The following is a 27,017-nucleotide window of genomic DNA, read 5'->3' as shown; positions in this document are numbered from 1 at the left end:
TCTTGTATTTTAACTTTCTAAAAGGGGAAACAAAAGAAGGAGTCATACAGGGAGTGCTCATCCTCCTTGAAGGCTCAGATTGCAGTGTCTAAATGTGTGTGGATGTAACCAAGATGAGAAAAAAGGAAAGACAGGTAGTATGTTTGAGGAAAGGAACCTGGATGTTTTGGCTCTGAGTGAAACGAAGCTAAAGGGTAAAGGGGAAGAGTGGTTTGGGAATGTCTTGGGAGTAAAGTCAGGGGTTAGTGAGAGGACAAGAGCAAGAGAAGGAGTAGCACTACTCCTGAAACAGGAGTGGTGGGAGTATGTGATAGAGTGTAAGAAAGTAAGTTCTAGATTGATATGAGTAAAACTGAAAGTTGATGGAGAGAGATAGGTGATTATTGGTGCATATGCACCTGGGCATGAGAAGAAAGATCATGAGAGGCAAGTGTTTTGGGAGCAGCTGAATGAGTGTGTTAGTGGTTTTGATGGACAAGACCGGGTTATAGTGATGGGTGATCTGAATGCAAAGGTGAGTAATGGGGCAGTTGAGGGAATAATTGGTATACATGGGGTGTTCAGTGTTGTAAATGGAAAGGGCGAACAGCTTGTAGATTTATGTGCTGAAAAAGGACTAGTGATTGGGAATACCTGGTTTAAAAAGCGAGATATACATAAGTATACGTATGTAAGTAGGAGAGATGGCCAGACAGCGTTATTGGATTACGTGTTAAGTGATAGGCGCGTGAAAGAGAGACTTTTGGATGTTAATGTGCTGAGAGGTGCAACTGGAGGGATGTCTGATCATTATCTTGTGGAGGCTAAGGTGAAGATTTGTAGGGGTTTTCAGAAAAGAACAGAGAATGTTCGGGTGAAGAGAGTGGTGAGAGTAAGTGAGCTTGGGGAGGACTCTTGTGTGAGGAAGTACCATTAGAGACTGAGTACAGAATGGAAAAAGGTGAGAACAAAGGAGGTAAGGGGAGTGGGGGAGGAATGGGATGTATTTAGGGAAGCAGTGATGGCTTGCGCAAAAGATGCTTGTGGCATGAGAAGCGTGGGAGGTAGGTTGATTAGAAAGGGTAGTGAGTGGTGGGATGAAGAAGTAAGAATATTGGTGAAAGAGAAGAGAGAGGCATTTGGACAATTTTTGTAGGGAAAAAATGCAATTGAGTTCAAGATGTATAAAAGAAAGAGGCAGGAGGTCAAGAGAAAGGTGCAAGAAGTGAAAAAGAGGGCAAATGAGAGTTGGGGAGAGAGAGTATCATTAAATTTTAGGGAAAATAAAAAGATGTTTTGGAAGGAGGTAAATAAAGTGCGTAAGACAAGTGAGCAAATGATAACTTCAGTGAAAGGGGCAAATGGGGAGGTGATAACAAGTAGTGGTGATGTGAGAATGAGATGGATTGAGTATTTTCAAGGTTTGTTGAATGTGTTTGATGATAGAGTAGCAGATATAGGGTGTTTTGGTCGAGGTGGTGTGCAAAGTGAGAGGGTTACGAAAAATTATTTGGTAAACAGAGAAGAGGTAGTAAAAGCTTTGCGAAAGATGAAAGCCAGCTAGGCAGCAGGTTTGGATGGTATTGCGGTGGAATTTATTAAAAAAGGGGGTGACTGTATTGTTGACTGGTTGGTAAGGTTATTTAATGTATGTATGATTCATTTGAGGTGCCTGAGGATTGGCGGAATGCTTGCATAGTGCCATTGTACAAAGGCAAAGGGGATAAGAGTGAGTGCTCAAATTACAGAGGTATAAGTTTGTTGAGTATTCCTGGTAAATTATATGGGAGGGTATTGATTGAGAGGGTGAAGGCATGTACAGAGCATCAGATTGGGGAAGAGCAGTGTGGTTTCAGAAGTGGCAGAGGATGTGTGGATCAGGTGTTTGCTTTGAAGAATGTATGTGAGAAATACTTAGAGAAGCAAATGGATTTGTATGTAGCATTTATGGATCTGGAGAAGGCATATGATAGAGTTGATAGAGATGCTCTGTGGAAGGTTTTAAGAATATATGGTGTGGGAGGCAAGTTGTTAGAAGCAGTGAAAAGTTTTTATCGAGGATGTAAGGCATGTGTACGTGTAGGAAGAGAGGAAAGTGATTGGTTCTCAGTGAATGTACGTTTGGGGCAGGGGTGTGTGATGTCTCCATGGTTGTTTAATTTGTTTATGGATGGGGTTGTTAGGGAGGTGAATGCAAGAGTTTTGAAAAGAGGGGCAAGTATGCAGTCTGTTGTGGATGAGAGAGCTTGGGAAGTGAGTCAGTTGATGTTCGCTGATGATACAGTGCTGGTGGCTGATTCATGTGAGAAACTGCAGAAGCTGGTGACTGAGTTTAGTAAAATGTGTGAAAGAAGAAAGTTAAGAGTAAATGTGAATAAGAGCAAGGTTATTAGGTACAGTAGGGTTGAGGGTCAAGTCAATTGGGAGGTAAGTTTGAATGGAGAAAAACTGGAGGAAGTAAAGTGTTTTAGATATCTGGGAGTGGATCTGGCAGCGGATGGAACCATGGATGCGGAAGTGAATCATAGGGTGGGGGAGGGGGCGAAAATTCTGGCAGCCTTGAAGAATGTGTGGAAGTCGAGAACATTATCTCGGAAAGCAAAAATGGGTATGTTTGAAGGAATAGTGGTTCCAACAATGTTGTATGGTTGCGAGGCGTGGGCTATGGATAGAGTTGTGTGCAGCAGGGTGGATGTGCTGGAAATGAGATGTTTGAGGACAATGTGTGGTGTGAGGTGGTTTGATCGAGTAAGTAATGTAAGGGTAAGAGAGATGTGTGGAAATAAAAAGAGTGTGGTTGAGAGAGCAGAAGAGGGTGTTTAGAAATGGTTTGGTCACATGGAGGGAATGAGTGAGGAAAGATTGACCAAGAGAATATTTGTGTCAGAGGTGGAGGGAACGAGGAGAAGTGGGAGACCAAAGTGAAGGTGGAAAGATGGAGTGAAAAAGATTTTGAGTGATCGGGGTCTGAACATGCAGGAGGGTGAAAGGCGTGCAAGGAATAGAGTGAATTGGAACGATGTGGTATACCGGGGTCGTCGTGCTGTCAATGGATTGAACCAGGGCATGTGAAGCGTTTGAGGTAAACCATGGAAAGTCCTGTGGGGCCTGGATGTGGAAAGGGAGCTGTGGTTTCGGTGCATTATTATATGACAGCTAGAGACTGAGTGTGAACGAATGGGGCCTTTGTTGTCTTTTCCTAGAGCTACCTCGCACACATGAGGGGGGAAAGGGTTGTTATTCCATGTGTGGCGAGGTGGCGATGGGAATAAATAAAGGTAGACAGTATGAATTATGTACATGTGTATATATGTATATGTCTGTGTATGTATATATAAATGTGTATATTGAGGTGTATAGGTATTTATATTTGCGTGTGTGGACGTGTATGTATATACATGTGTATGTGGGTGAGTTGGTCCATTCTTTCGTCTGTTTCCTTGCGCTACCTTGCTAATGTGGGAGACAGCGACAAAGCAAAATGAAATAAAATAATACATATATACATATATATATGTATATATATATATATAAAGGGCAAAGGAGAGTTGGGGTGAGAGAGTATCATTAAATTTTAGGGAGAATAAAAAGATGTTCTGGAAGGAGGTAAATAAAGTGCGTAAGACAAAGGAGCAAATGGGAACTTCAGTGAAGGGCGCAAATGGGGAGGTGATAACAAGTAGTGGTGATGTGAGAAGGAGATGGAGTGAGTATTTTGAAGGTTTGTTGAATGTGTTTGATGATAGAGTGGCAGATATAGGGTGTTTGGGTCGAGGTGGTGTGCAAAGTGAGAGGGTTAGGGAAAATGATTTGGTAAACAGAGAAGAGGTAGTAAAAGCTTTGCGGAAGATGAAAGCCGGAAAGGCAGCAGGTATGGATGGTATTGCAGTGGAATTTATTAAAAAAGGGGGTGACTGTATTATTGACTGGTTGGTAAGGTTATTTAATGTATGTATGACTCATGGTGAGGTGCCTGAGGATTGGCGGAATGCGTGCATAGTGCCATTGTACAAAGGCAAAGGGGATAAGAGTGAGTGCTCAAATTACAGAGGTATAAGTTTGTTGAGTATTCCTGGTAAATTATATGGGAGGATATTGATTGAGAGGGTGAAGGCATGTACAGAGCATCAGATTGGGGAAGAGCAGTGTGGTTTCAGAAGTGGTAGAGGATGTGTGGATCAGGTGTTTGCTTTGAAGAATGTATAAGAGAAATACTTAGAAAAGCAAATGGATTTGTATGTAGCATTTATGGATCTGGAGAAGGCATATGATAGAGTTGATAGAGATGCTCTGTGGAAGGTATTAAGAATATATGGTGTGGGAGGCAAGTTGTTAGAAGCAATGAAAAGTTTTTATCGAGGATGTAAGGCATGTGTACGTGTAGGAAGAGAGGAAAGTGATTGGTTCTCAGTGAATGTAGGTTTGCGGCAGGGGTGTGTGATGTCTCCATGGTTGTTTAATTTGTTTATGGATGGGGTGGTTAGGGAGGTGAATGCAAGAGTTTTGGAAAGAGGGGCAAGTATGAAGTCTGTTGGGGATGAGAGAGCTTGGGAAGTGAGTCAGTTGTTGTTCGCTGATGATACAGCACTGGTGGCTGATTCATGTGAGAAACTGCAGAAGCTGGTGACTGAGTTTGGTAAAGTGTGTGAAAGAAGAAAGTTAAGAGTAAATGTGAATAAGAGCAAGGTTATTAGGTACAGTAGGGTTGAGGGTCAAGTCAATTGGGAGGTGAGTTTGAATGGAGAAAAACTGGAGGAAGTGAAGTGTTTTAGATATCTGGGAGTGGATCTGGCAGCGGATGGAACCATGGAAGCGGAAGAGGATCATAGGGTGGGGGAGGGGGCGAAAATCCTGGGAGCCTTGAAGAATGTGTGGAAGTCGAGAACATTATCTCGGAAAGCAAAAATGGGTATGTTTGAAGGAATAGTGGTTCCAACAATGTTGTATGGTTGCGAGGCGTGGGCTATGGATAGAGTTGTGCGCAGGAGGATGGATGTGCTGGGAATGAGATGTTTGAGGACAATGTGTGATGTGAGGTGGTTTGATCGAGTAAGTAACGTAAGGGTAAGAGAGATGTGTGGAAATAAAAAGAGCGTGGTTGAGAGAGCAGAAGAGGGTGTTTTGAAATGGTTCGGGCACATGGAGAGAATGAGTGAGGAAAGATTGACCAAGAGAATATATATGTCGGAGGTGGAGGGAACGAGGAGAAGAGGGAGACCAAATTGGAGGTGGAAAGATGGAGTGAAAAAGATTTTGTGTGATCAGGGCCTGAACATGCAGGAGGGTGAAAGGAGGGCAAGGAATAGAGTGAATTGGATCGATGTGGTATACCGGGGTTGACATGCTGTCAGTGGAGTGAATCAAGGCATGTGAAGCGACTGGGGTAAACCATGGAAAGCTGTGTAGGTATGTATATTTGCGTGTGTGGACATATGTATATACATGTGTATGGGGGTGGATTGGGCCATTTCTTTCGTCTGTTTCCTTGCGCTACCTCGCAAACGCGGGAGACAGTGACAAGGAAAAAAAAAAAAAAAATATATATATATATATATATATATATATATATATATATATATATATATATATATATATACACACATATATATATATATATATATATATATATATATAATATATATATATATATATATATATATATATATATTTTTTTTTTTTTTTTTTTTTTTCTTTTTCATACTATTCGCCATTTCCCGCGTTAGCAAGGTAGCGTTAAGAACAGAGGACTGGACCTTTGAGGGAACATCCTCACCTGGCCCCCTTCTCTGTTCCTTCTTTTGGAAAATTAAAAAAAAAACTGAGAGGGGAGGATTTCCAGCCCCCCGCTCCCTTCCCTTTTAGTCGCCTTCTACGACACGCAGGGAATACGTGGGAAGTTTTCTTTCTCCCCTATCCCCAGGGAAAATATATATATATATATTATATTTATTTATTATACTTTGTCGCTGTCTCCCACGTTTGCGAGGTAGCGCAAGGAAACAGATGAAAGAAATGGCCCAACCCCCCCCATACACATGTATATACCTACGTCCACACACGCAAATATACATACCTACACAGCTTTTCATGGTTTACCACAGACGCTTCACATGCCTTTCTTCAATCCACTGACAGCACGTCAGCCCCGGTATACCACATCGCTCCAATTCACTCTATTCCTTGCCCTCCTTTCACCCTCCTGCATGTTCAGGCCCCGATCACACAAAATCTTTTTCACTCCATCTTTCCACCTCCAATTTGGTCTCCCTCTTCTCCTTGTTCCCTCCCCCTCCGACACATATATCCTCTTGGTCAATCTTTCCTCACTCATCCTCTCCATGTGCCTAAACCACTTCAAAACACCCTCTTCTGCTCTCTCAACCACGCTCTTTTTATTTCCACACATCTCTCTTACCCTTACGTTACTCACTCGATCAAACCACCTCACACCACACATTGCCCTCAAACATCTCATTTCCAGCACATCCATCCTCCTGCGCACAACTCTATCCATAGCCCACGCCTCGCAACCATACAACATTGTTGGAACCACTATTCCTTCAAACATACCCATTTCTGCTTTCCGAGATAAAGTTCTCGACTTCCACACATTCTTCAAGGCTCCCAGAATTTTTGCCCCCTCCCCCGCCCTATGATCCACTTCCGCTTCCATGGTTCCATCCGCTGCCAGATCCACTCCCAGATATCTAAAACACTTCACTTCCTCCAGTTATATATATATATATATATATATATATATATATATTTTTTTTTTGCTGTCTCCCGCGTTTGCGAGGTAGCGCAAGGAAACAGACGAAAGAAATGGCCCAACCCACCCCCATACACATGTACATACATACGTCCACACACGCAAATATACATACCTACACAGCTTTCCATGGTTTACCCCAGACGCTTCACATGCCCTGATTCAATCCACTGACAGCACACCAACCCCAGTATACCACATCGATCCAATTCACTCTATTCCTTGCCCTCCTTTCACCCTCCTGCATGTTCAGGCCCCGATCACACAAAATCTTTTTCACTCCATCTTTCCACATCCAATTTGGTCTCCCACTTCTCCTCGTTCCCTCCACCTCCGACACATATATCCTCTTGGTCAATCTTTCCTCACTCATTCTCTCCATGTGCCCAAACCATTTCAAAACACCCTCTTCTACTCTCTCAACCACGCTCTTTTTATTTCCACACATCTCTCTTACCCTTACGTTACTTACTCGATCAAACCACCTCACACCACACATTGTCCTCAAACATCTCATTTCCAGCACATCCATCCTCCTGCCCACAACTCTATCCATAGCCCACGCCTCGCAACCATACAACATTGTTGGAACCACTATTCCTTCAAACATACCCATTTCTGCTTTCCGAGATAAAGTTCTCGACTTCCACACATTCTTCAAGGCTCCCAGAATTTTTGCCCCCTCCCCCGCCCTATGATCCACTTCCGCTTCCATGGTTCCATCCGCTGCCAGATCCACTCCAAGGTATCTAAAACACTTTACTTCCTCCAGTTTTTCTCCATTCAAACTTACCTCCCAATTGACTTGACCCTCTACCCTACTGTACCTAATAACCTTGCTCTTATTCACATTTACTCTTAACTTTCTTCTTTCACACACTTTACCAAACTCAGTCACCAGCTTCTGCAGTTTCTCACATGAATCAGCCACCAGCACTGTATCATCAGCGAACAACAACTGACTCACTTCCCAAGCTCTCTCATCCCCAACAGACTTCATACTTGCCCCTCTTTCCAAAACTCTTGCATTCACCTCCCTAACAACCCCATCCATAAACAAATTAAACAACCATGGAGACATATATATTAAATTTAATATATATATATATATATTTTTTTTTTTATACTTTGTCGCTGTCTCCCGCGTTTGCGAGGTAGCGCAAGGAAACAGACGAAAGAAATGGCCCCCCCCCCCCATACACATGTACATACACACGTCCACACACGCAAATATACATACCTACACAGCTTTCCATGGTTTACCCCAGACGCTTCACATGCCTTGATTCACTCCACTGACAGCACGTCAACCCCTGTATACCACATCGCTCCAATTCACTCTATTCCTTGCCCTCCTTACACCCTCCTGCATGTTCAGGCCCCGATCACACAAAATCTTTTTCACTCCATCTTTCCACCTCCAATTTGGTCTCCCTCTTCTCCTCGTTCCCTCCACCTCCGACACATATATCCTCTTGGTCAATCTTTCCTCACTCATTCTCTCCATGTGCCCAAACCATTTCAAAACACCCTCTTCTGCTCTCTCAACCACGCTCTTTTTATTTCCACACATCTCTCTTACCCTTACGTTACTTACTCGATCAAACCACCTCACACCACACATTGTCCTCAAACATCTCATTTCCAGCACATCCATCCTCCTGCGCACAACTCTATCCATAGCCCACGCCTCGCAACCATACAACATTGTTGGAACCACTATTCCTTCAAACATACCCATTTTTGCTTTCCGAGATAATGTTCTCGACTTCCACACATTTTTCAAGGCTCCCAAAATTTTCGCCCCCTCCCCCACCCTATGATCCACTTCCGCTTCCATGGTTCCATCCGCTGACAGATCCACTCCCAGATATCTATATATATATATATATATATATATATATATATATATAAATTTTTTTTTTTGCTTTGTCGCTGTCTCCCGCGTTTGCGAGGTAGCGCAAGGAAACAGACCAAAGAAATGGCCCAACCCACCCCCATACACATGTATATACATACGTCCACACACGCAAATATACATACCTACACAGCTTTCCATGGTTTACCCCAGACGCTTCACATGCCCTGATTCAATCCACTGACAGCACATCAACTCCGGTATACCACATCGATCCAATTCACTCTATTCCTTGCCCTCCTTTCACCCTCCTGCATGTTCAGGCCCCGATCACACAAAATCTTTTTCACTCCATCTTTCCACCTCCAATTTGGTCTCCCACTTCTCGTTCCCTTCACCTCCAACACATATATCCTCTTGGTCAATCTTTCCTCACTCATTCTCTCCATGTGCCCAAACCATTTCAAAACACCCTCTTCTGCTCTCTCAACCACGCTCTTTTTATTTCCACACATCTCTCTTACCCTTACGTTACTTATTCGATCAAACCACCTCACACCACACATTGTCCTCAAACATCTCATTTCCAGCATATCCATCCTCCTGCGCACAACTCTATCCATAACCCACGCCTCGCAACCATACAACATTGTTGGAACCACTATTCCTTCAAACATACCCATTTTAATATTTTCTTTTTTTTTTTTTGCTTTGTCGCTGTCTCCTGCGTTTGCGAGGTAGCGCAAGGAAACAGACGAAAGAAATGGCCCAACCCACCCCCATACACATGTATATACATACGTCCACACACGCAAATATACATACATACACAGCTTTCCATGATTTACCCCAGGCGCTTCACATGCCCTGATTCAATCCACTGACAGCACGTCAAACCCGGTATACCACATTGATCCAATTCACTCTATTCCTTGCCCTCCTTTCACCCTCCTGCATGTTCAGGCCCCGATCACACAAAGTCTTTTTCACTCCATCTTTCCACCTCCAATTTGGTCTCCCACTTCTCCTCATTCCCTCCACCTTCGACACATATATCCTCTTGGTCAATCTTTCCTCACTCATTCTCTCCATGTGCCCAAACCATTTCAAAACACCCTCTTCTGCTCTCTCAACCACGCTCTTTTTATTTCCACACATCTCTCTTACCCTTACGTTACTTACTCGATCAAACCACCTCACACCACACATTGTCCTCAAACATCTCATTTCCAGCACATCCATCCTCCTGCGCACAACTCTATCCATACATAGCCCACGCCTCGCAACCATACAACATTGTTGGAACCACTATTCCTTCAAACATACCCATTTTTGCTTTCCGAGATAATATATATATATATATATTTTAATATATATATATATATATATATATATATATATATATATATATATATATATATATATATATATATGCCCATACACACAGATATACATACATATACATACAGACACATACACATATATACACATGTACATATTCATACTTGCCTTCCTTCATCCTTTCCTGATGCTACCCCACCCCACAGGAAATGGCATCACTACCCCCTGCTTAAGCTAAGGAAACAGACTAAAAAAGGCCACATTCGTTCACACTCAGTCTCTAGCTGTCATGTGTAATGCACTGAAACCATAGCTACCTATCGAGATCCAGGCCCCATAGACCTTTCCATGGTTTACCCCAGACGTTTCACAGGCCCTGGTTCAGTCCACTGACAGCATGTTGACCACGGTATGCCACAAGGTTCCAATTCACTCTATTCCTTGCACACCTCTCACCCTCCTGTATATTCAGGCCCTAATCCATCAAAATCTTTTTCACTCCATCCTTCCACCTTCAATTCGGTCTTCCACTTCTTGTTTCCTCCACCTATGACACATATATCCTCTTTGTCGATCTTTTGTCACACATTCTCTCCATGTCCAAACCATTTCAACACATCCTCTTCTGCTCTCTCAACCACACTCTTTTTATTACCACACATCTTTCTTACCTTTTCATTATATACTTGATCAAACCAACTCACACCACATATTGTCCTCAAACATTTCATTTCCAACACATCCACCCTCCTTCCTACAGCCCATGCCTCATAACCATATAACATACCCATTTTTGCTCTCTCGGATAATGTTTTCTCCTTCCACACATACAGTATGTAAATTTTTTCACACTTGTCTGTTGTTTCCTATGCTAATGAGGTAGCACCTGGAACAGATGAGAATATGGCTTCATTCACTCAAATCAAATCTCTAGCTGTCATGTGTAATGCGCCAAAACCACAGACTCCTATCCAAAACCTTTCCATGGTTTCTCGTGACTACTTTATGTGCACAGCTTCAATTCACTGATAGCACATAATTTCCATATACCACATCACTACAATTCACTCTATTCTATGCATGCCTTACACCCTCCTGCATTCAAAAGACTGAACAGGTGATAGATGAGCACTCAGGAACTAAACCTGCTAGGAGATGAAGGGCACTGGGATGGAACAATATGGCATACAGGGGAAAATCTGCAGTCAATGGACTAAATCAGGATATATGAAACAGTTGAGGGAAACACTGAAATGTCTGTGGGGCCTAGTTGTGTGTGGGAACTATGATTTCAGTGCATTATACATGACAACTAGAAAACTGATGCAAGTAACTGAGGCCTTTTCTTTGTTCCTGGCATTCCTTCACCAACACTGGAAACAGCAAACTAGTATGAAAGAAAAAATGTCTTTGAGTGTATATCAGTTTTCGGATATGAATGTCTGTTTATATGTAACTTTAACATATTGGAAAACCTTATGAAATCTGGTATCAGTAATGATGTGAATTATCTCTAACAACATGTAATCCATTTGAAAATAAGGAGTTGGTCCAAGATATCTGACCATGATTTTTCCAAAAGAATCTGAAGATATACCATATTTTTAAAAGGGAGAACAGAATCTGAGACCATGCTCAAGAAAGAAGGCACTAATGACAAACTTGATTTTATTTTCTCTGAAAAATTTAAAACCAGATTCCCTTTCTTCCAGTTATTCGGAATTGGTTTTAGGGCTTTTAAATCTGGTGTAATAACCATCAAAAGATTTAATATACACTCTTAATAAGTGTATATATGGTCTATTTATTAAGGAATTTATATGGACTAATATTTGTCATTTGGTAATGGAGTAACAATCATAGATGAAGTGATTTGAAAATATTACATTACCTCAAAAACTGTATGAAAGAGAAATATGATAATGAGAGAGGGAGCTTTAAGTTCTACTTTTTCTATCCTAAAGTATTTAACTACTGTTCTATCCATTCCACATAATACAGCTCTGAGAATACCATGAATTTATTAATGTTTTTAAATAAGAAAGGTTTTCCACTCGCCTTCAACACATCAACCTGGAACTTGATGTCAGAAGATAATAGATGGGCTTGCTTCAATATTCCATGGAAGCACAACTGTGGGAGGAGGAGTAAAAGGATTGTCAATGGGAAGATGTTTCTTGTCATGGCTGCCTTTTTCCAATGATGGTTCCTTTATCTGTCTACATTCACACAACAGCATCATTCTCAAATTCCATAAAAACCAAAAAATATTACCATTTCACCAAGCCAAATTTTCTTTTATTCTAAAGAATATTTTCTCTGATATAGGCAGAGAATTCTTCATTTGCTGGGATAACTCTCCCTCTGTGTACACAAATTCTTATTCATCGAGATGATTACCACTTTACCCACTCTTGCTAACCTAATGAATAATATTTAGTACTCATAGTAGAAACTGCAGCTGGGTCTTCCAGATCTGTATGTCTACATATGAATGATGAGTAAAGTCACTAACACAGTGTTTGAATGTGAAATAAGATTTCTGATGTCTACCAATACCAAATACTTTAATTTGCCAAATCTTAAACTTTTAACCTATTTCCAAAGAGATGGCTTCATTTCTATATCATCATTCTTGATTACATGATTTCACAAGCATCTCAAAATCGATCAAAAGAGGTTAAAACCATTAGTCATCATTACGCTGTTCAAAAAGTATGTTCTCCAGTATATTCACATCATAAAAGCTATCATACCATACCATTCACTCATCTGTTTCTGATAAAATCAACCATTATAAACTCTCAATTTTCTAAGACTGATCACTTGTGATCACCAAATTACACTCAGCCAGTAATAAACTCTGTCATGTTAATATCTTTACACCCTAGAAAAAAAAACTGTGAATGGGCAGATCACAACAGAGTTGTTACATTACATTAGCTATTATGAGACTTCAAAACTCAAGAAATGTATACCTAAGTGTCAGGAGCTCCAACATGGATTGTTATCTCAATGAACATCAAACACCATTAGAATCCTTTTTCATGTGGTGATTCAAATTTTGGTGTATTATAAGCATATAACTCTAGACACACCTTGCAACTGTCAACATTTGGTACCATAGAGTTTCACAAAAAGAAAGTTAATTGCTAACTTTATCAAGAACTTTGCACTTGTTCTGCAATCAAACAGTTAATATTCTTGGTGTACATGATACTCCTCTCACCTGTAGAGCTGCTAACCAGTTGGTGATAGCTTCAGGTTTGCCGACAGACAGATACTCATATATAATAGTAACAAGTGTCTGTGTAAATGCCATCTCTCCATTTTCAAACTTAAGTGGTAATGAAGATGCAGCAGGAACAGATGGAACGTCTGATGATGAAGAGGATGTAGCCGATGATGAAGAAACAGAAGACGAACCACCGACCAGAGTGTGTACAAGTTGAGCTGAACAACCACTAATTTCCTCCAACAGTGAGCCCTACAAAGAAAACAAGTTTTCATAATCACTCTAATGATCTATGGTCTACAAGAGCCTGTATTTGTGTGTAATCAACTATTTGTACAATATGGGGAGGGAGTTTTACATTCATGGGGATCTATCTCTTGAACTGGGAAGGTAGTTTTATACTCATGGGGCCTGATCTCTTAAATTGGGGAGAGAGTTTTACACTCATGGGGCCCTATCCCTTGAACTTTCTCTTTTATCATACAATGCGTTAAATTTCTATATGCTGTCTGCATTCAAAACAACCTCATTATTCACTTTATTCCAATTAACCATTACCCACACATAATACAAGTACACTTTGTTACACCTTTTCTAACAACCTCTTGCTTAAATTCATAATATGACCTCTGGTTCTATCCTTACTTCTAAAGAACTATTCACAATCTACATAATCAATCTGGTTTAACTCAGCCCCCTTAATTCTGGTACAATCATTGTGCCCCTCCTCTGGACCTTTTCTGTTAGTTATTTATTCCTATGTAAGTGTAAGAAGAACGTTCTAGTTTTGGCCTAATGCAGGATGCAGACAGCTTATTATTTCATCACCCATATATCTGAATTCTATACTAATATTTGCCAGAAGTATCTTTATTCACCGCTCTCTAAATGTGGGATTTTAGCAACAGGTTGGGAATTATGTCTACTCTTAAGTCTCTCTCACAAACAGATTCCTGCAAAATAATGTTCATACTGAGGCCTTCTTTCACTGTGTCCCATCCTCATCACTCTACATGCATGTTCAAAATTACCAATTCATACTGTATGGTAAGGGTGTTCTGAACTGATGGGACTCCATCTTTTGAGCTTTCTCTGCCAACAAGAACTTTTAAAACTTCTGTATGCTGTCCTCACTCACTGTCTCATAATTATGTTTACTTTATTCACCCACTATGCTCATACTAGACTTCTTTTTATTTTTTTCAAAAAGTTCTCCCTAAATTTCACAATATGACTGCTGGTTGTTCTATCCCTGCATCTTTCAAAGAACTACTCACTGTCTTCCATCACTGAGCTTTAAATTTAAGCTCAAAGTTTGTGACCAGGTCACCTCTCACTCTTTTTTCTTCCATGGTAAGCACATTTAAGACCTCAAGCCTTCCCCTGTAGCTCTTAACTCTTATTCTTTTGATCCTCTCTATTAGTTCTTTGTGTTCCTTTAAGTGAGGTGACTAAAGTTGATCACATTCTAGTTTTGGCCTATTACAAGCTATGAAGTGCTTGCTAAATATCTCCTTATCAGTGTAATGGAATATTTTTCTAATATTTGCCAGCAGCAGACAGTTTGTCTCCTTTACTATTCTCTTAACATGGGACTTTGGCAACAGGTTAAGGACAATAGCAACACCCAAGTCCTTCTCACATACAGATAACTGATGGTTATTTCCTGGTAGATGACATTCATTACTTTATATTTACTCTAGCTGAATTTCATTAGACCAACTTTGGAATTTTCTAGTTCCCTTGTAAGTTGATGCAAATCTCACCTTTTACCTTCCTCATGAGTTAAGTGACATCTAAAAATAATGTTCAGGTGGGATTCCAATCCTTCTGGCAAGTCACTCACATATATCAAGAAAAGTAAAGATCCTAGGACAGAACTCTGTGGCATATCACTAATGGCCTCAACCCATTTCAAGAAGGTTCTCTTCCACTAAGATAACCTTTTACCTATCAAAGAAGTCTTTCCCTATTCCTAACTGAAAATTGAGCTTCTTTACCAGCCTCCTACAAGGTACAGTGTCAAATGCTTTCTGAAATCCAGATATATATAATCTATCCAGCCTTCCCTTTGTCTTAATACAGGGCTCACTCTCTTGTTGAATTCCGAAAGTTAGGAACATATGACCTCCTTTTTCTGAAACTGTGTTCTCTCTCTGTGAAATAGTTTCCTATCTGTTGGAAGCCACTCACTTATTTTCTGATTAAGTTATGACTATGTTCATTGCAGAGACTTGTCTGTGGTTCAGTCCCTGCCTTCTAGTCTCTTTTCTAAAGGCAGGTATGACACAGCACTCTTCCACTCCCTTGGCACTTCACCTTTTTTCCATTGATATCTTGAAAAAAATGGCAAGTGGCCTGCCAAGTGTATCTGCACACTTCTTCCACAAATATGGAGAAATTTGATCATTACCATGAGCCTGATATGGGTCAAGACCAGGCAGTACTCTGTTTATATCCTCTATTTTCCATGGTTTCTAAAACTACCTTTCCATTCCATCTCACTGGTGTTGAAGCTATACTGTCATGCACTGTGATAACATATTTTAACTTGTCATAAGTTTCTTTCAATTCCTTTAATCACTGTTTGTAATTCTTCCTTCTGAGTTCCTCAGGTGATTAGCTGCTCTTCAACTGATAATTCATTACTGATGAATTTCTGGAAAGGTTTTTAATTACCCCATGCCTCGCCCACAAAATTCTTTTCAGGGTTTCTCTGTTCCTCATATTCTATTCTGCTGTACCTATTCATTATTCTCTTATGCCTCATAAATACTGGCTGGATGCATTTTTTCCCAATACATTAACTGTGACGACATGGGCAAGTGACTCTCCTTATCAAGTCCATCTCACTGACACTTCAAAGGGGACTAAAAGAGGAGGGAGAGGGGGGGCTAGAAATCATCCCCTCTCATTTTTAATCTTCCAAAAGAAGTAATAGAGAAGGGAGCTCAGTCTCCTGTTTCTAATACTACCTCGCTGGCGCAGAAAATGGCGAGTATATATAATATACATATATATATATATTCCCTGGGGATAGGAGAGAAAGAATACTTCCCACGCATTCCTCATGTGTTGTAGAAGGTGACTAAAGGGGACAGGAGTGGGGGGCTGGAAACCCTCCCCTCCTTATATCTTAACTTTCTAAAGGAAGAAACAGAATAAGAAGTCATGCGGAAGTGCTCATCCTCCTCGAAGGCTCAGATTGGGGTGTCTAAATGAGTGTAGATGTAACCAAGATGAGAAAAAAGGAGAGCTAGGTAGTATGTTTGAGGAAAGGAACCTGGATGTTTTGGCTCTGAGTGAAACAAAGCTCAAGGGTAAAGGGGAAGAGTGGTTTGGGAATGTCTTGGGAGTAAAGTCAGGGGGTTAGTGAGAGGACAAGAGCAAGGGAAGGAGTAGCACTACTCCTGAAACAGGAGTGGTGGGAGTATGTGATAGAGTGTAAGAAAGTAAACTCTAGATTGATATGGGTATAACTGAAAGTCGATGGAGAGAGATGGGTGATTATTGGTGCCTATGCACCTGGGCATGAGAAGAAAGATCATGAAAGGCTAGTGTTTTGGGAGCAGCTGAATGAGTGTGTTAGTAGTTTTGATGCATGAGACCAGATTATAGTAATGGTGATATGAATACAAAGATGAGTAATAAGGCAGTTGACGGAATAATTGGTGTACATGGGGTGTTTAGTGTTGTAAATGGAAATGGTGAAGAGCTTGTAGATTTATGTGCTGAAAAAGGACTGGTGATTAGGAATACCTGGTTTAAAAAGAGAGATATACATAAGTATACGTATGTAAGTAGGAGAGATGGCCAGAGAAATTATTGGATTGTGTATTAATTGATAGGTGCGTGAAAGAGACTTTTGGATGTTAATGTGCTGAGAGGTGCAACTGGAGGGATGTCTGATCATTATCTTGAGGAGGCAAAGGTGAAGATTTGTAGAGGTTTTCAGAAAAGAAGAATGTTGGGGTGAAGAGAGTGGTGAGAGTAAATGAGCTTGGGAAGGAGACTTGTATGAGGAAGTACCAGGAGAGACTAAGTACAGAATGGAAAAACATGAAAACAAAGGATGTAAGGGGAGTACGGGTGGAATGGGATCTATTTAGGGAAGCAGTGATGGATTGCGCAAAAGATGCTTGTGGCATGAAAAGTGTGGGAGGTGGGCAGATAAGAAAGGGTAGTGAGTGGTGGGATGAAGAAGTAAGATTATTAGTGAGAGAGAAGAGAGAGACAATTGGACAATTTTTGCAGGGAAATAATGCAAACGACCGGGAGATGTATAAAAGAAAGAGGCAGGAGGTCAAGAGAAAGGTGCAAGAGGTGAAAATGAGGGCAAATGAGAGTTGGGGTGAGAGAGTATCATTAAATTTCAGGGAGAATAAAAAAATGTTTTGCAAGGAGGTAAATAAAGTGCGTAAGACAAGGGACCAAATGGGAACTTCAGTGAAGGAGTAATGGGGAGGTGATAACAAGTAGTGGTGAAGTGAGAAGGAGATGGAGTGAGTATTCTGAAAGTTTGTTGAATGTGTTTGATGATAGAGTGGCAGATATAGAGTGTTTTGGTCGAGATAGTGTGCAAAGTGAGAGGGTTAGGGAAAATAATTTGGTAAACAGACAAGAGGTAGTAAAAGCTTTGTGGAAGATGAAAGCCGGTAAGGCAGCGGGTTTGGATGGTATTGCAGTGGAATTTATTAAAAAAAGGTGTGACTGTATTGTTGACTGGTTGGTAAGGTTATTCAATGTATGCATGACTGATGGTGAGGTGCCTCAGGATTGGAGGAGTGCTTGCATAGTGCCATTGTACAAAGGCAAAGGGGATAAAAGTGAGTTCTCAAATTACAGAGGTTGAGTATTCCTGGGAAATTATATGGAAGGGTATTGACTGAGAGGGTGAAGGCATGTACAGAGCATTAGATTGGGGAAGAGCAGTGTGGTTTCAGAAGTGGTAGAGGATGTGTGGATTAGGTGTTTGGGTTGAAGAATGTATGTGAGAAATACTTAAAAAAGCAAATGGATTTGTATGTAGCATTATCCCTGGGGATAGGGGAGAAAGAATACTTCCCACGTATTCCCTGCGTGTCGTAGAAGACGACTAAAAGGGGAGGGAGCGGGGGGCTGGAAATCCTCCCCTCTCACTTTTTTTTTTTTTTTTTTTTTTTTTTTTTTTTTTTCCCAAAAGAGGGAACAGAGAAGGGGCCCAGGTGAGGATATTCCCTCAAGGGCCCAGTCCTCTGTTCTCAACGCTACCTCGCTAATGCGGGAAATGGCGAATAGTATGAAAGAAAAAGAAAGAATTTATGGATCTGGAGAAGGCAAATGATAGAGTTGATAGAGATGCTCTGTGGAAGGTATTAAGAATATATGGTGTGGGGGTCAAGTTGTTAGAAACTGAAAAGTTTTTATCCAGGATGTAAGGCGTCTGTATGTGTAGGAAGGGAGGAAAGTGATTGGTTCTCAGTGAATGTCGGTTTGCGGCAGGGGTGTGTGATGTCTCAATGGTTGTTTAATTTGTTTATGGATGGGGTTGTTAAGGAGGTGAATGCAAGAGTTTTGGAAAGAGGGGCAAGTATACAGTCTGTTGTGGATGAGAGAGCTTGGGAAGTGAGTCAGTTGTTGTTCGCTGATGATACAGCACTGGTGGCTGATTCATGCGAGAAACTGCAGAAGCTGGTGACTGAGTTTAGTAAAGTGTGTGAAAGAAGAAAGCAGAGAGTAAATGTGAATAAGAGCAAGGTTATTAGGTACAGTAGGGTTGAGGGACATGTCAATTGGGAGGTAAGTTTGAATGGAGAAAAACTGGAGGAAGTGAAGTGTCTTAGATATCTGGGAGTGGATTTGGCAGCGGATGGAACCATGGAAGCGGAAGTGAATCATAGGGTGGGGGAGGGAGCAAAAGTTCTGGGAGCGTTGAAGAATGTGTGGAAGTTAAGAACATTATCTCGGAAAGCAAAAATGGGTATGTTTGAAGGAATAGTGGTTTCAACAATGTTATAAGGTTGCGAGGCGTGGGCTATAGATAGAGTTGTTCGGAGGAGGGTGGATGTGCTGGAAATGAGATGTTTGAGGACAATATGTGGTGTGAGGTGGTTTGATCGAGTAAGTAATAATAGGGTAAGAGAGATGTGTGGTAATAAAATGAGTGTGGTTGAGAGAGAAGAGGGTGTTTTGAAATTGTTTGGTCACATGGAGAGAATGAGGGAGAAAGATTGACCAAGAGGATATATGTGTCAGAGGTGGAGGGAATGAGAAGTGGAAGACCAAATTGGAGGTGGAAAGATGGAGTGAAAAAGATTTTGAGTGATCGGGATCTGAACATGTAGGAGGGTGAAAGGCATGCAAAGAATAGAGTGAATTGGAACGATGTGGTATACCGGGGTCGACGTGCTGTCAATGGATTGAACCAGGGCATGTGAAGCATCTGGGATAAACCATGGAAAGTTCTGTGGGGCCCGGATGTGGAAAGGGTCTGTGGTTTCAGTGCATTATACATGACAGCTAGAGACAGAGTGTGAACGCATGTGGCCTTTGTTGTCTTTTCCTGGTGCTACCTCGCACACATGCAGGGGGACGGGATTGTTATTTCATGTGTGGTGGGGTGGCGATGGGAATGAATAAAGGCAGATGGTATGAATTACTGTATGTACATGTGTATATATGTATATGTCTGTGTGTGTATATATATGTATACGTTGAGATGTATAGGTATGTATATTTGCGTGTGTGGACGTGTATGTATATACACGTGTATGTGGGTGGGTTTTTGCCATTCTTTCATCAGTTTTCTTGTGATACCTCACTATACATTATTCTGTTCTATAATACTTTGTCGCTGTCTTCTGCGTTAGAGAGGTAGCACAAGGAAACAGACAAAAAAATGACCCAACCCACCCACATACAACTGTATATACATACACATCCACACACGCACATATACATACCTATATATTTCAATGTATACATATGTATACATACACAGACATTATATTATTATTTTTATTATTATACTTTGTCGCTGTCTCCCGCGTTTGCGAGGCAGCGCAAGGAAACAGACGAAAGAAATGGCCCAGCCCCCCCCCCATACACATGTATATACATACGTCCACACACGCAAATATACATACCTACACAGCTTTCCATGGTTTACCCCAGACGCTTCACATGCCCTGCTTCAATCCACTGACAGCACGTCAACCCCGGTATACCACATCGCTCCAATTCACTCTATTCCTTGCCCTCCTTTCACCCTCCTGCATGTTCAGGCCCCGATCACACAAAATCTTTTTCACTCCATCTTTCCACCTCCAATTTGGTCTCCCTCTTCTCCTTGTTCCCTCCACCTCCGACACATATATCCTCTTGGCCAATCTTTCCTCACTCATCCTCTCCATGTGCCCAAACCACTTCAAAACACCCTCTTCTGCTCTCTCAACCACGCTCTTTTTATTTCCACACATCTCTCTTACCCTTACGTTACTCACTCGATCAAACCACCTCACACCACACATTGTCCTCAAACATCTCATTTCCAGCACATCCATCCTCCTGCGCACAACTCTATCCATAGCCCACGCCTCGCAACCATACAACATTGTTGGAACCACTATTCCTTCAAACATACCCATTTTTGCTTTCCGAGATAATGTTCTTGACTTCCACACATTCTTCAAGGCTCCCAGGATTTTTGCCCCCTCCCCCACCCTATGATCCACTTCCGCTTCCATGGTTCCATCCGCTACCAGATCCACTCCCAGATATCTAAAACACTTCACTTCCTCCAGTTTTTCTCCATTCAAACTCACCTCCCAATTGACTTGACCCTCAACCCTACTGTACCTAATAACCTTGCTCTTATTCACATTTACTCTTAACTTTCTTCTTCCACACACTTTTCCAAACTCAGTCACCAGCTTCTGCAGTTTCTCACATGAATCAGCCACCAGCGCTGTATCATCAGCGAACAACAACTGACTCACTTCCCAAGCTCTCTCATCCCCAACAGACTTCATACTTGCCCCTCTTTCCAAAACAGAATTCATCCTTGCTGCCTTTATTCATTCCTGTCACCACCCGCCACACATGAAATGACAACACCCTCCCCCTGCATGCGCCTGAGGTAGTGCTAGGAAAACACAACAAAGGCCACATTCGTTCACACTCAGTCTCTAGCTGTCATGTATAATGCAATGAAACCACAGATCCCTTTCCACATCCAGGCCCCACAAAATTTTCCATGGTTTACTCTGGATGCTCACATGCCCTGCTTCAATCCACTGACAGCATGTCAACCCCGGTACACCACATCGTTCCAATTCACTCTATTCCTTGCACGCTTTTCACCTTCCAGCAGGTTCAAACCCTGAATGCTCAAAATCTTTTTCACTCCCTCCTTCCACCTCCAATTTGGTCCCCAATTTCTCATTCCCTCTACTTCTGACACATATGTCCTCTTTGTCAATCTTTCCTCATTCATTCTCTCCATGTGACCAAACCATTTCAAAACACCTTCTTCTTCTCTCTCAACCACACTCTTTATATTACCACACATCTCTGTTACCCTTTCATTACTTACTCGATCAAACCACCTCACACCACATATTGTCCTCAAACATCTCATTTCCAACACATCCACCTTCCTCCGCACAACTCTATCAATAGCCCACACCTTGCAACCTTATAACATTGTTGGAACCACTATTCCTTCAAACATACCCAATTTTGCTTTCCGAGATAATGTTCTTGACTTCCACACATTCTTCAACGCTCCCAGAACTTTTGCCCCATCCCCCCATCCTATGATTCACTTCCTCTTCCATGGTTCCATCCGCTGCCAAATCCACTCCCAGATATCTAAGACACTTCACTTCCTCCAGTTTTTCTCCATTCAAACTTACCTCCCAATTGACATGTCCCTCAACCCTACTCTACCTAATAACCTTGCTCTTATTCACATTTACTCTCAGCTTTCCTCTTTCACACACTTTACTAAACTCAGTCACCAGCTTCTGGAGTTTCTCACATGAATCAGCCACCACTGCTGTATCATCAGTGAACAACAACTGACTCACTTCCCAAGCTCTTTCATCCACAACAGACTGCATACTTGCCACTCTTTCCAAAACTCTTGCATTCACCTCCCTAACAACCCCATCCATAAACAAATTAAACAACCATGGAGATATCACACACCCCTGCCGCAAACCAACATTCACTGAGAACCAATCACTTTCCTCTCTTCCTACACATACACACGCCTTATATCCTGGATAAAAACTTTTCACTGTTTCTAACAACTTGCCCCCCACACCATATCATTGTTGGAACCACTATTCCTTCAGACATACCCATTTTTGCTTTCTGAGATAATGTACTTGCCTCCAACATATTTTTCAACACTCCCAGAACATTCGTCCCCTCCCCCACCCTGTGACTCACTTCTGCTTCCAAGGTTTCATTCGCTGCCAAATCCACTCCCAGATATCTAAAACACTTCACTTCCTCCAGTTTCCCTATTCAACTTACCTCTCAATTGACTTGTCCCTCAACCCTACTGTACCTAATAACCTTGCTCTTATTCACATTTACTCTCACCTTTCTTCTTTCACACACTTTACCAAAATGAGTCACCAGCTTCTGCAGTTTCTTACCTAAATCAACCACCAGCGCTGTATCATCAGCGAACAACAACTGACTCACTTCCCAAGCCCTCTCATCCACAACAGACTGCATACTTGCCCCTCTCTCCAAACCTCTTGCATTCATTATGAGTCATACATACATTAAATAACCTTACCAACCAGTTAACAATACAGTCACCCCCTTTTTTAATAAATTCCACTGCAATACCATCCAAACACACTGCCTTGCCTACTTTCATCTTCCGCAAAGCTTTTACTACCTTTTCTCTGTTTACCAAATCATTTTCCCTAACCCTCTCACTTTGCACACCACCTCGACCAAAACACCCTATATCTGCCACTATATCATCAAACACATTTAACAAACCTTCAAAATACTCACTCCATCTTCTCACATCACCACTACTTGTTATCACCTCCCAATTGACCCCCTTCACTGATGTTCCCATTTGTTCTCTTGTCTTACGCACTTTATTTACCTCCTTCCAGAACATCTTTTTATTCTCCCTAATATTTAATGATACTCTCTCACCCCAACTCTCATTTGCCCTCTTTTTCGCCTCTTGCACCTTTCTCTTGACCTCCTGCCCTTTTCTTTTATCCATCTCTCGGTCGTTTGCATTATTTCCCTGCATAAATCGTCCAAATGCCTCTCTCTTCTCTTTCAATAATAATCTTACTTCATCCCACCACTCACCACCCTTTCTAATCTGCCCACCTCCCATGCTCCACATGCCACAAGCATCTTTTCCACAAGCCATCACTGCTGCCCTAAATACATCCCATTCCTCCCCCACTCTCCTTACGTCCTTTGTTCTCACCTTTTTCCATTCTGTACTCAATCTCTCCTGGTACTTCCTCACACAAGTCTCCTTCCCAAGCTCACTTACTCTCACCACTCTCTTCACCCCAACATTCTCTCTTCTTTTCTGCAAACCTCTACAAATCTTCACCTTCGCCTCCTCAAGATAATGATCAGACATCCCTCCAGTTGCACCTCTCAGCACATTAACATCCAAAGGTCTCTCTTTCGCGCGCCTATCAATTAACACGTAATCCAATAAAGCTCTCTGGCCATCTCTCCTACTTACATACGTATACTTATGTATATTCTCTTTTTAAGCCAGGTATTCCCTATCACCAGTCCTTTTTCAGCACATAAATCTACAAGCTCTTTACCATTTCCATTTACAACACTGAACACCCCATGTACACCAATTATTCCCTCAACTGCCACGATACTCACCTTTGCATTCACATCACCCATCACTATAACCCGGTCTCGTGCTTCAAAACTACTAACACACTCACTCAGCTACTCCCATATCACTTGCCTCTAATGATCTTTCTTCTCATGCCCATGTGCATTTGCACCAATAATCACCTATCTCTCTCCATCAACTTTCAGTTTCACCCATATCAATCTAGAGTTTACAATATTACACTCTATCACATACTCCCACCAACCACTCCTGTTTCAGGAGTAGTGCTACTCCTTCCCTTGCTCTTGTCCTTTCACTAACCCCTGACTATACTCCCATGACAATCCCAAACCACCCTTCCCCTTTACCCTTGAGCTTTGTTTCACTCAGAGGCAAAACATCCAGGTTCCTTTCCTAAAACATACCACCTATCTCTCCTTTTTTCTCAACTTGGTTACATCCACACACATTTAGACACCCCAATCTGAGCCTTCGAGGAGGATGAGCACTCCCCGCGTGACTCCTTCTGTTTCCCAGTTTAGAAAGTTAAAATACAAGGAGGGGAGGGTTTCTAGCCCCCAGCTCCTGTCCCCTTTAGTCGCCTTCTACGATACGTGAGGAATGCGTGGGAAGTATTCTTTCTCCCCTATCCCCAGGGATAATATATATATATATATATATATATATATATATATATATATAGATATATATTTTTTTTTTTTTGCTTTGTCACTGTCTCCCGCGTTTGCGAGGTAGCACAAAGAAACAGACGAAAGAAATGGCCCAACCCACCCCCATACACATGTATATACATACGTCCACACACGCAAATATACATACCTACACAGCTTTCCATGGTTTACCCCAGACGCTTCACATGCCTTGATTCAATCCACTGACAGCACATCAACCCGGTATACCGCATCACTCCAATTCACTCTATTCCTTGCCCTCCTTTCACCCTCCTGCATGTTCAGGCCCCAATCACACAAAATCTTTTTCACTCCATCTTTCCACCTCCAATTTGGTCTCCCTCTTCTCCTCGTTCCCTCCACCTCCGACACATATATCCTCTTGGTCAATCTTCCCTCACTCATTCTCTCCATGTGCCCGAACCATTTCAAACACCCTCTTCTGCTCTCTCAACCACACTCTTTTTATTTCCACACATCTCTCTTACCCTTACGTTACTTACTCGATCAAACCACCTCACACCACACATTGTCCTCAAACATCTCATTTCCAGCACATCCATCCTCCTGCGCACAACTCTATCCATAGCCCACGCCTCGCAACCATACAACATTGTTGGAACCACTATTCCTTCAAACATACCCATTTTTGCTTTCCGAGATAATGTTCTCGACTTCCACACATTCTTCAAGGCTCCCAGAATTTTCACCCCCTCCCCTACCCTATGATCCACTTCCGCTTCCATGGTTCCATCCGCTGCCAGATCCACTCCCAGATATCTAAAACACTTCACTTCCTCCAGTTTTTCTCCATTCAAACTCACCTCCCAATTGACTTGACCCTCAACCCTACTGTACCTAATAACCTTGCTCTTATTCACATTTACTCTTAACTTTCTTCTTTCACACACTTTTCCAAACTCAGTCACCAGCTTCTGCAGTTTCTCACATGAATCAGCCACCAGCGCTGTATCATCAGCGAACAACAACTGACTCACTTCCCAAGCTCTCTCATCCCCAACAGACTTCATACTTGCCCCTCTTTCCAAAACTCTTGCATTCACCTCCCTAACCACCCCATCCATAAACAAATTAAACAACCATGGAGACATCACACACCCCTGCCGCAAACCTACATTCACTGAGAACCAATCACTTTCCTCTCTTCCTACACGTACACATGCCTTACATCCTCGATAAAAACTTTTCACTGCTTCTAAGAACTTGCCTCCCACACCATATATTCTTAATACCTTCCACAGAGCATCTCTATCAACTCTATCATATCCCTTCTCCAGATCCATAAATGCTACATACAAATCCATTTGCTTTTCTAAGTATTTCTCACATACATTTTTCAAAGCAAACACCTGATCCACACATCCTCTACCACTTCTGAAACCACACTGCTCTTCCCCAATCTGATGCTCTGTACATGCCTTCACCCTCTCAATCAATATCCTCCCATATAATTTACCAGGAATACTCAACAAACTTATACCTCTGTAATTTGAGCACTCACCCTTTGCCTTTGTACAATGGCACTATGCACGCATTCCGCCAATCCTCAGGCACCTCACCATGAGTCATACATATATTAAATAACCTTACCAACCAGTCAACAATACAGTCACCCCCTTTTTTAATAAATTCCACTGCAATACCATCCAAACCTGCTGCCTTGCCGGCTTTCATCTTCCGCAAAGCTTTTACTACCTCTTCTCTGTTTACCAAATCATTTTCCCTAACCCTCTCACTTTGCACACCACCTCGACCAAAACACCCTATATCTGCCACTCTATCATCAAACACATTCAACAAACCTTCAAAATACTCACTCCATCTCCTTCTCACATCACCACTACTTGTTATCACCTCCCCATTTGCGCCCTTCACTGAAGTTCCCATTTGCTCCCTTGTCTTACGCACTTTATTTACCTCCTTCCAGAACATCTTTTTATTCTCCCTAAAATTTAATGATACTCTCTCACCCCAACTCTCATTTGCCCTTTTTTTCACCTCTTGCACCTTTCTCTTTCTTTTATACATCTCCCACTCAATTTCATTTTTTCCCTGCAAAAATCGTCCAAATGCCTCTCTCTTCTCTTTCACTAATACTCTTACTTCTTCATCCCACCACTCACTACCCTTTCTAATCAACCTACCTCCCACTCTTCTCATGCCACAAGCATCTTTTGCGCAATCCATCACTGATTCCCTAAATACATCCCATTCCTCCCCCACTCCCCTTACTTCCATTGTTCTCACCTTTTTCCATTCTGTACTCAGTCTCTCCTGGTACT

The 27,017-nt window shown here is 41.8% G+C and overlaps 1 protein-coding gene across 1 annotated transcript in view; it reads right to left on the bottom strand.

Moving 5' to 3' along the window:
* shtd (anaphase promoting complex subunit 1) overlaps positions 1–27,017 on the bottom strand; it is a 596,397-nt gene that overhangs the window by 97,690 nt on the left and 471,690 nt on the right. The window contains exon 20 of the mRNA XM_071673058.1: positions 13,177–13,434. Coding sequence (XP_071529159.1) covers positions 13,177–13,434 — 258 coding nt within the window. The remainder of the gene's footprint in view (positions 1–13,176; positions 13,435–27,017) is intronic.

Source organism: Panulirus ornatus, chromosome 18, assembly GCF_036320965.1.
Source record: "Panulirus ornatus isolate Po-2019 chromosome 18, ASM3632096v1, whole genome shotgun sequence".
Taxonomy (NCBI): Eukaryota; Metazoa; Arthropoda; class Malacostraca; order Decapoda; family Palinuridae; genus Panulirus; species Panulirus ornatus.
Note: the sequence above shows the minus strand (reverse complement) of the source record. Positions and strands in the feature narration are given on the sequence as shown.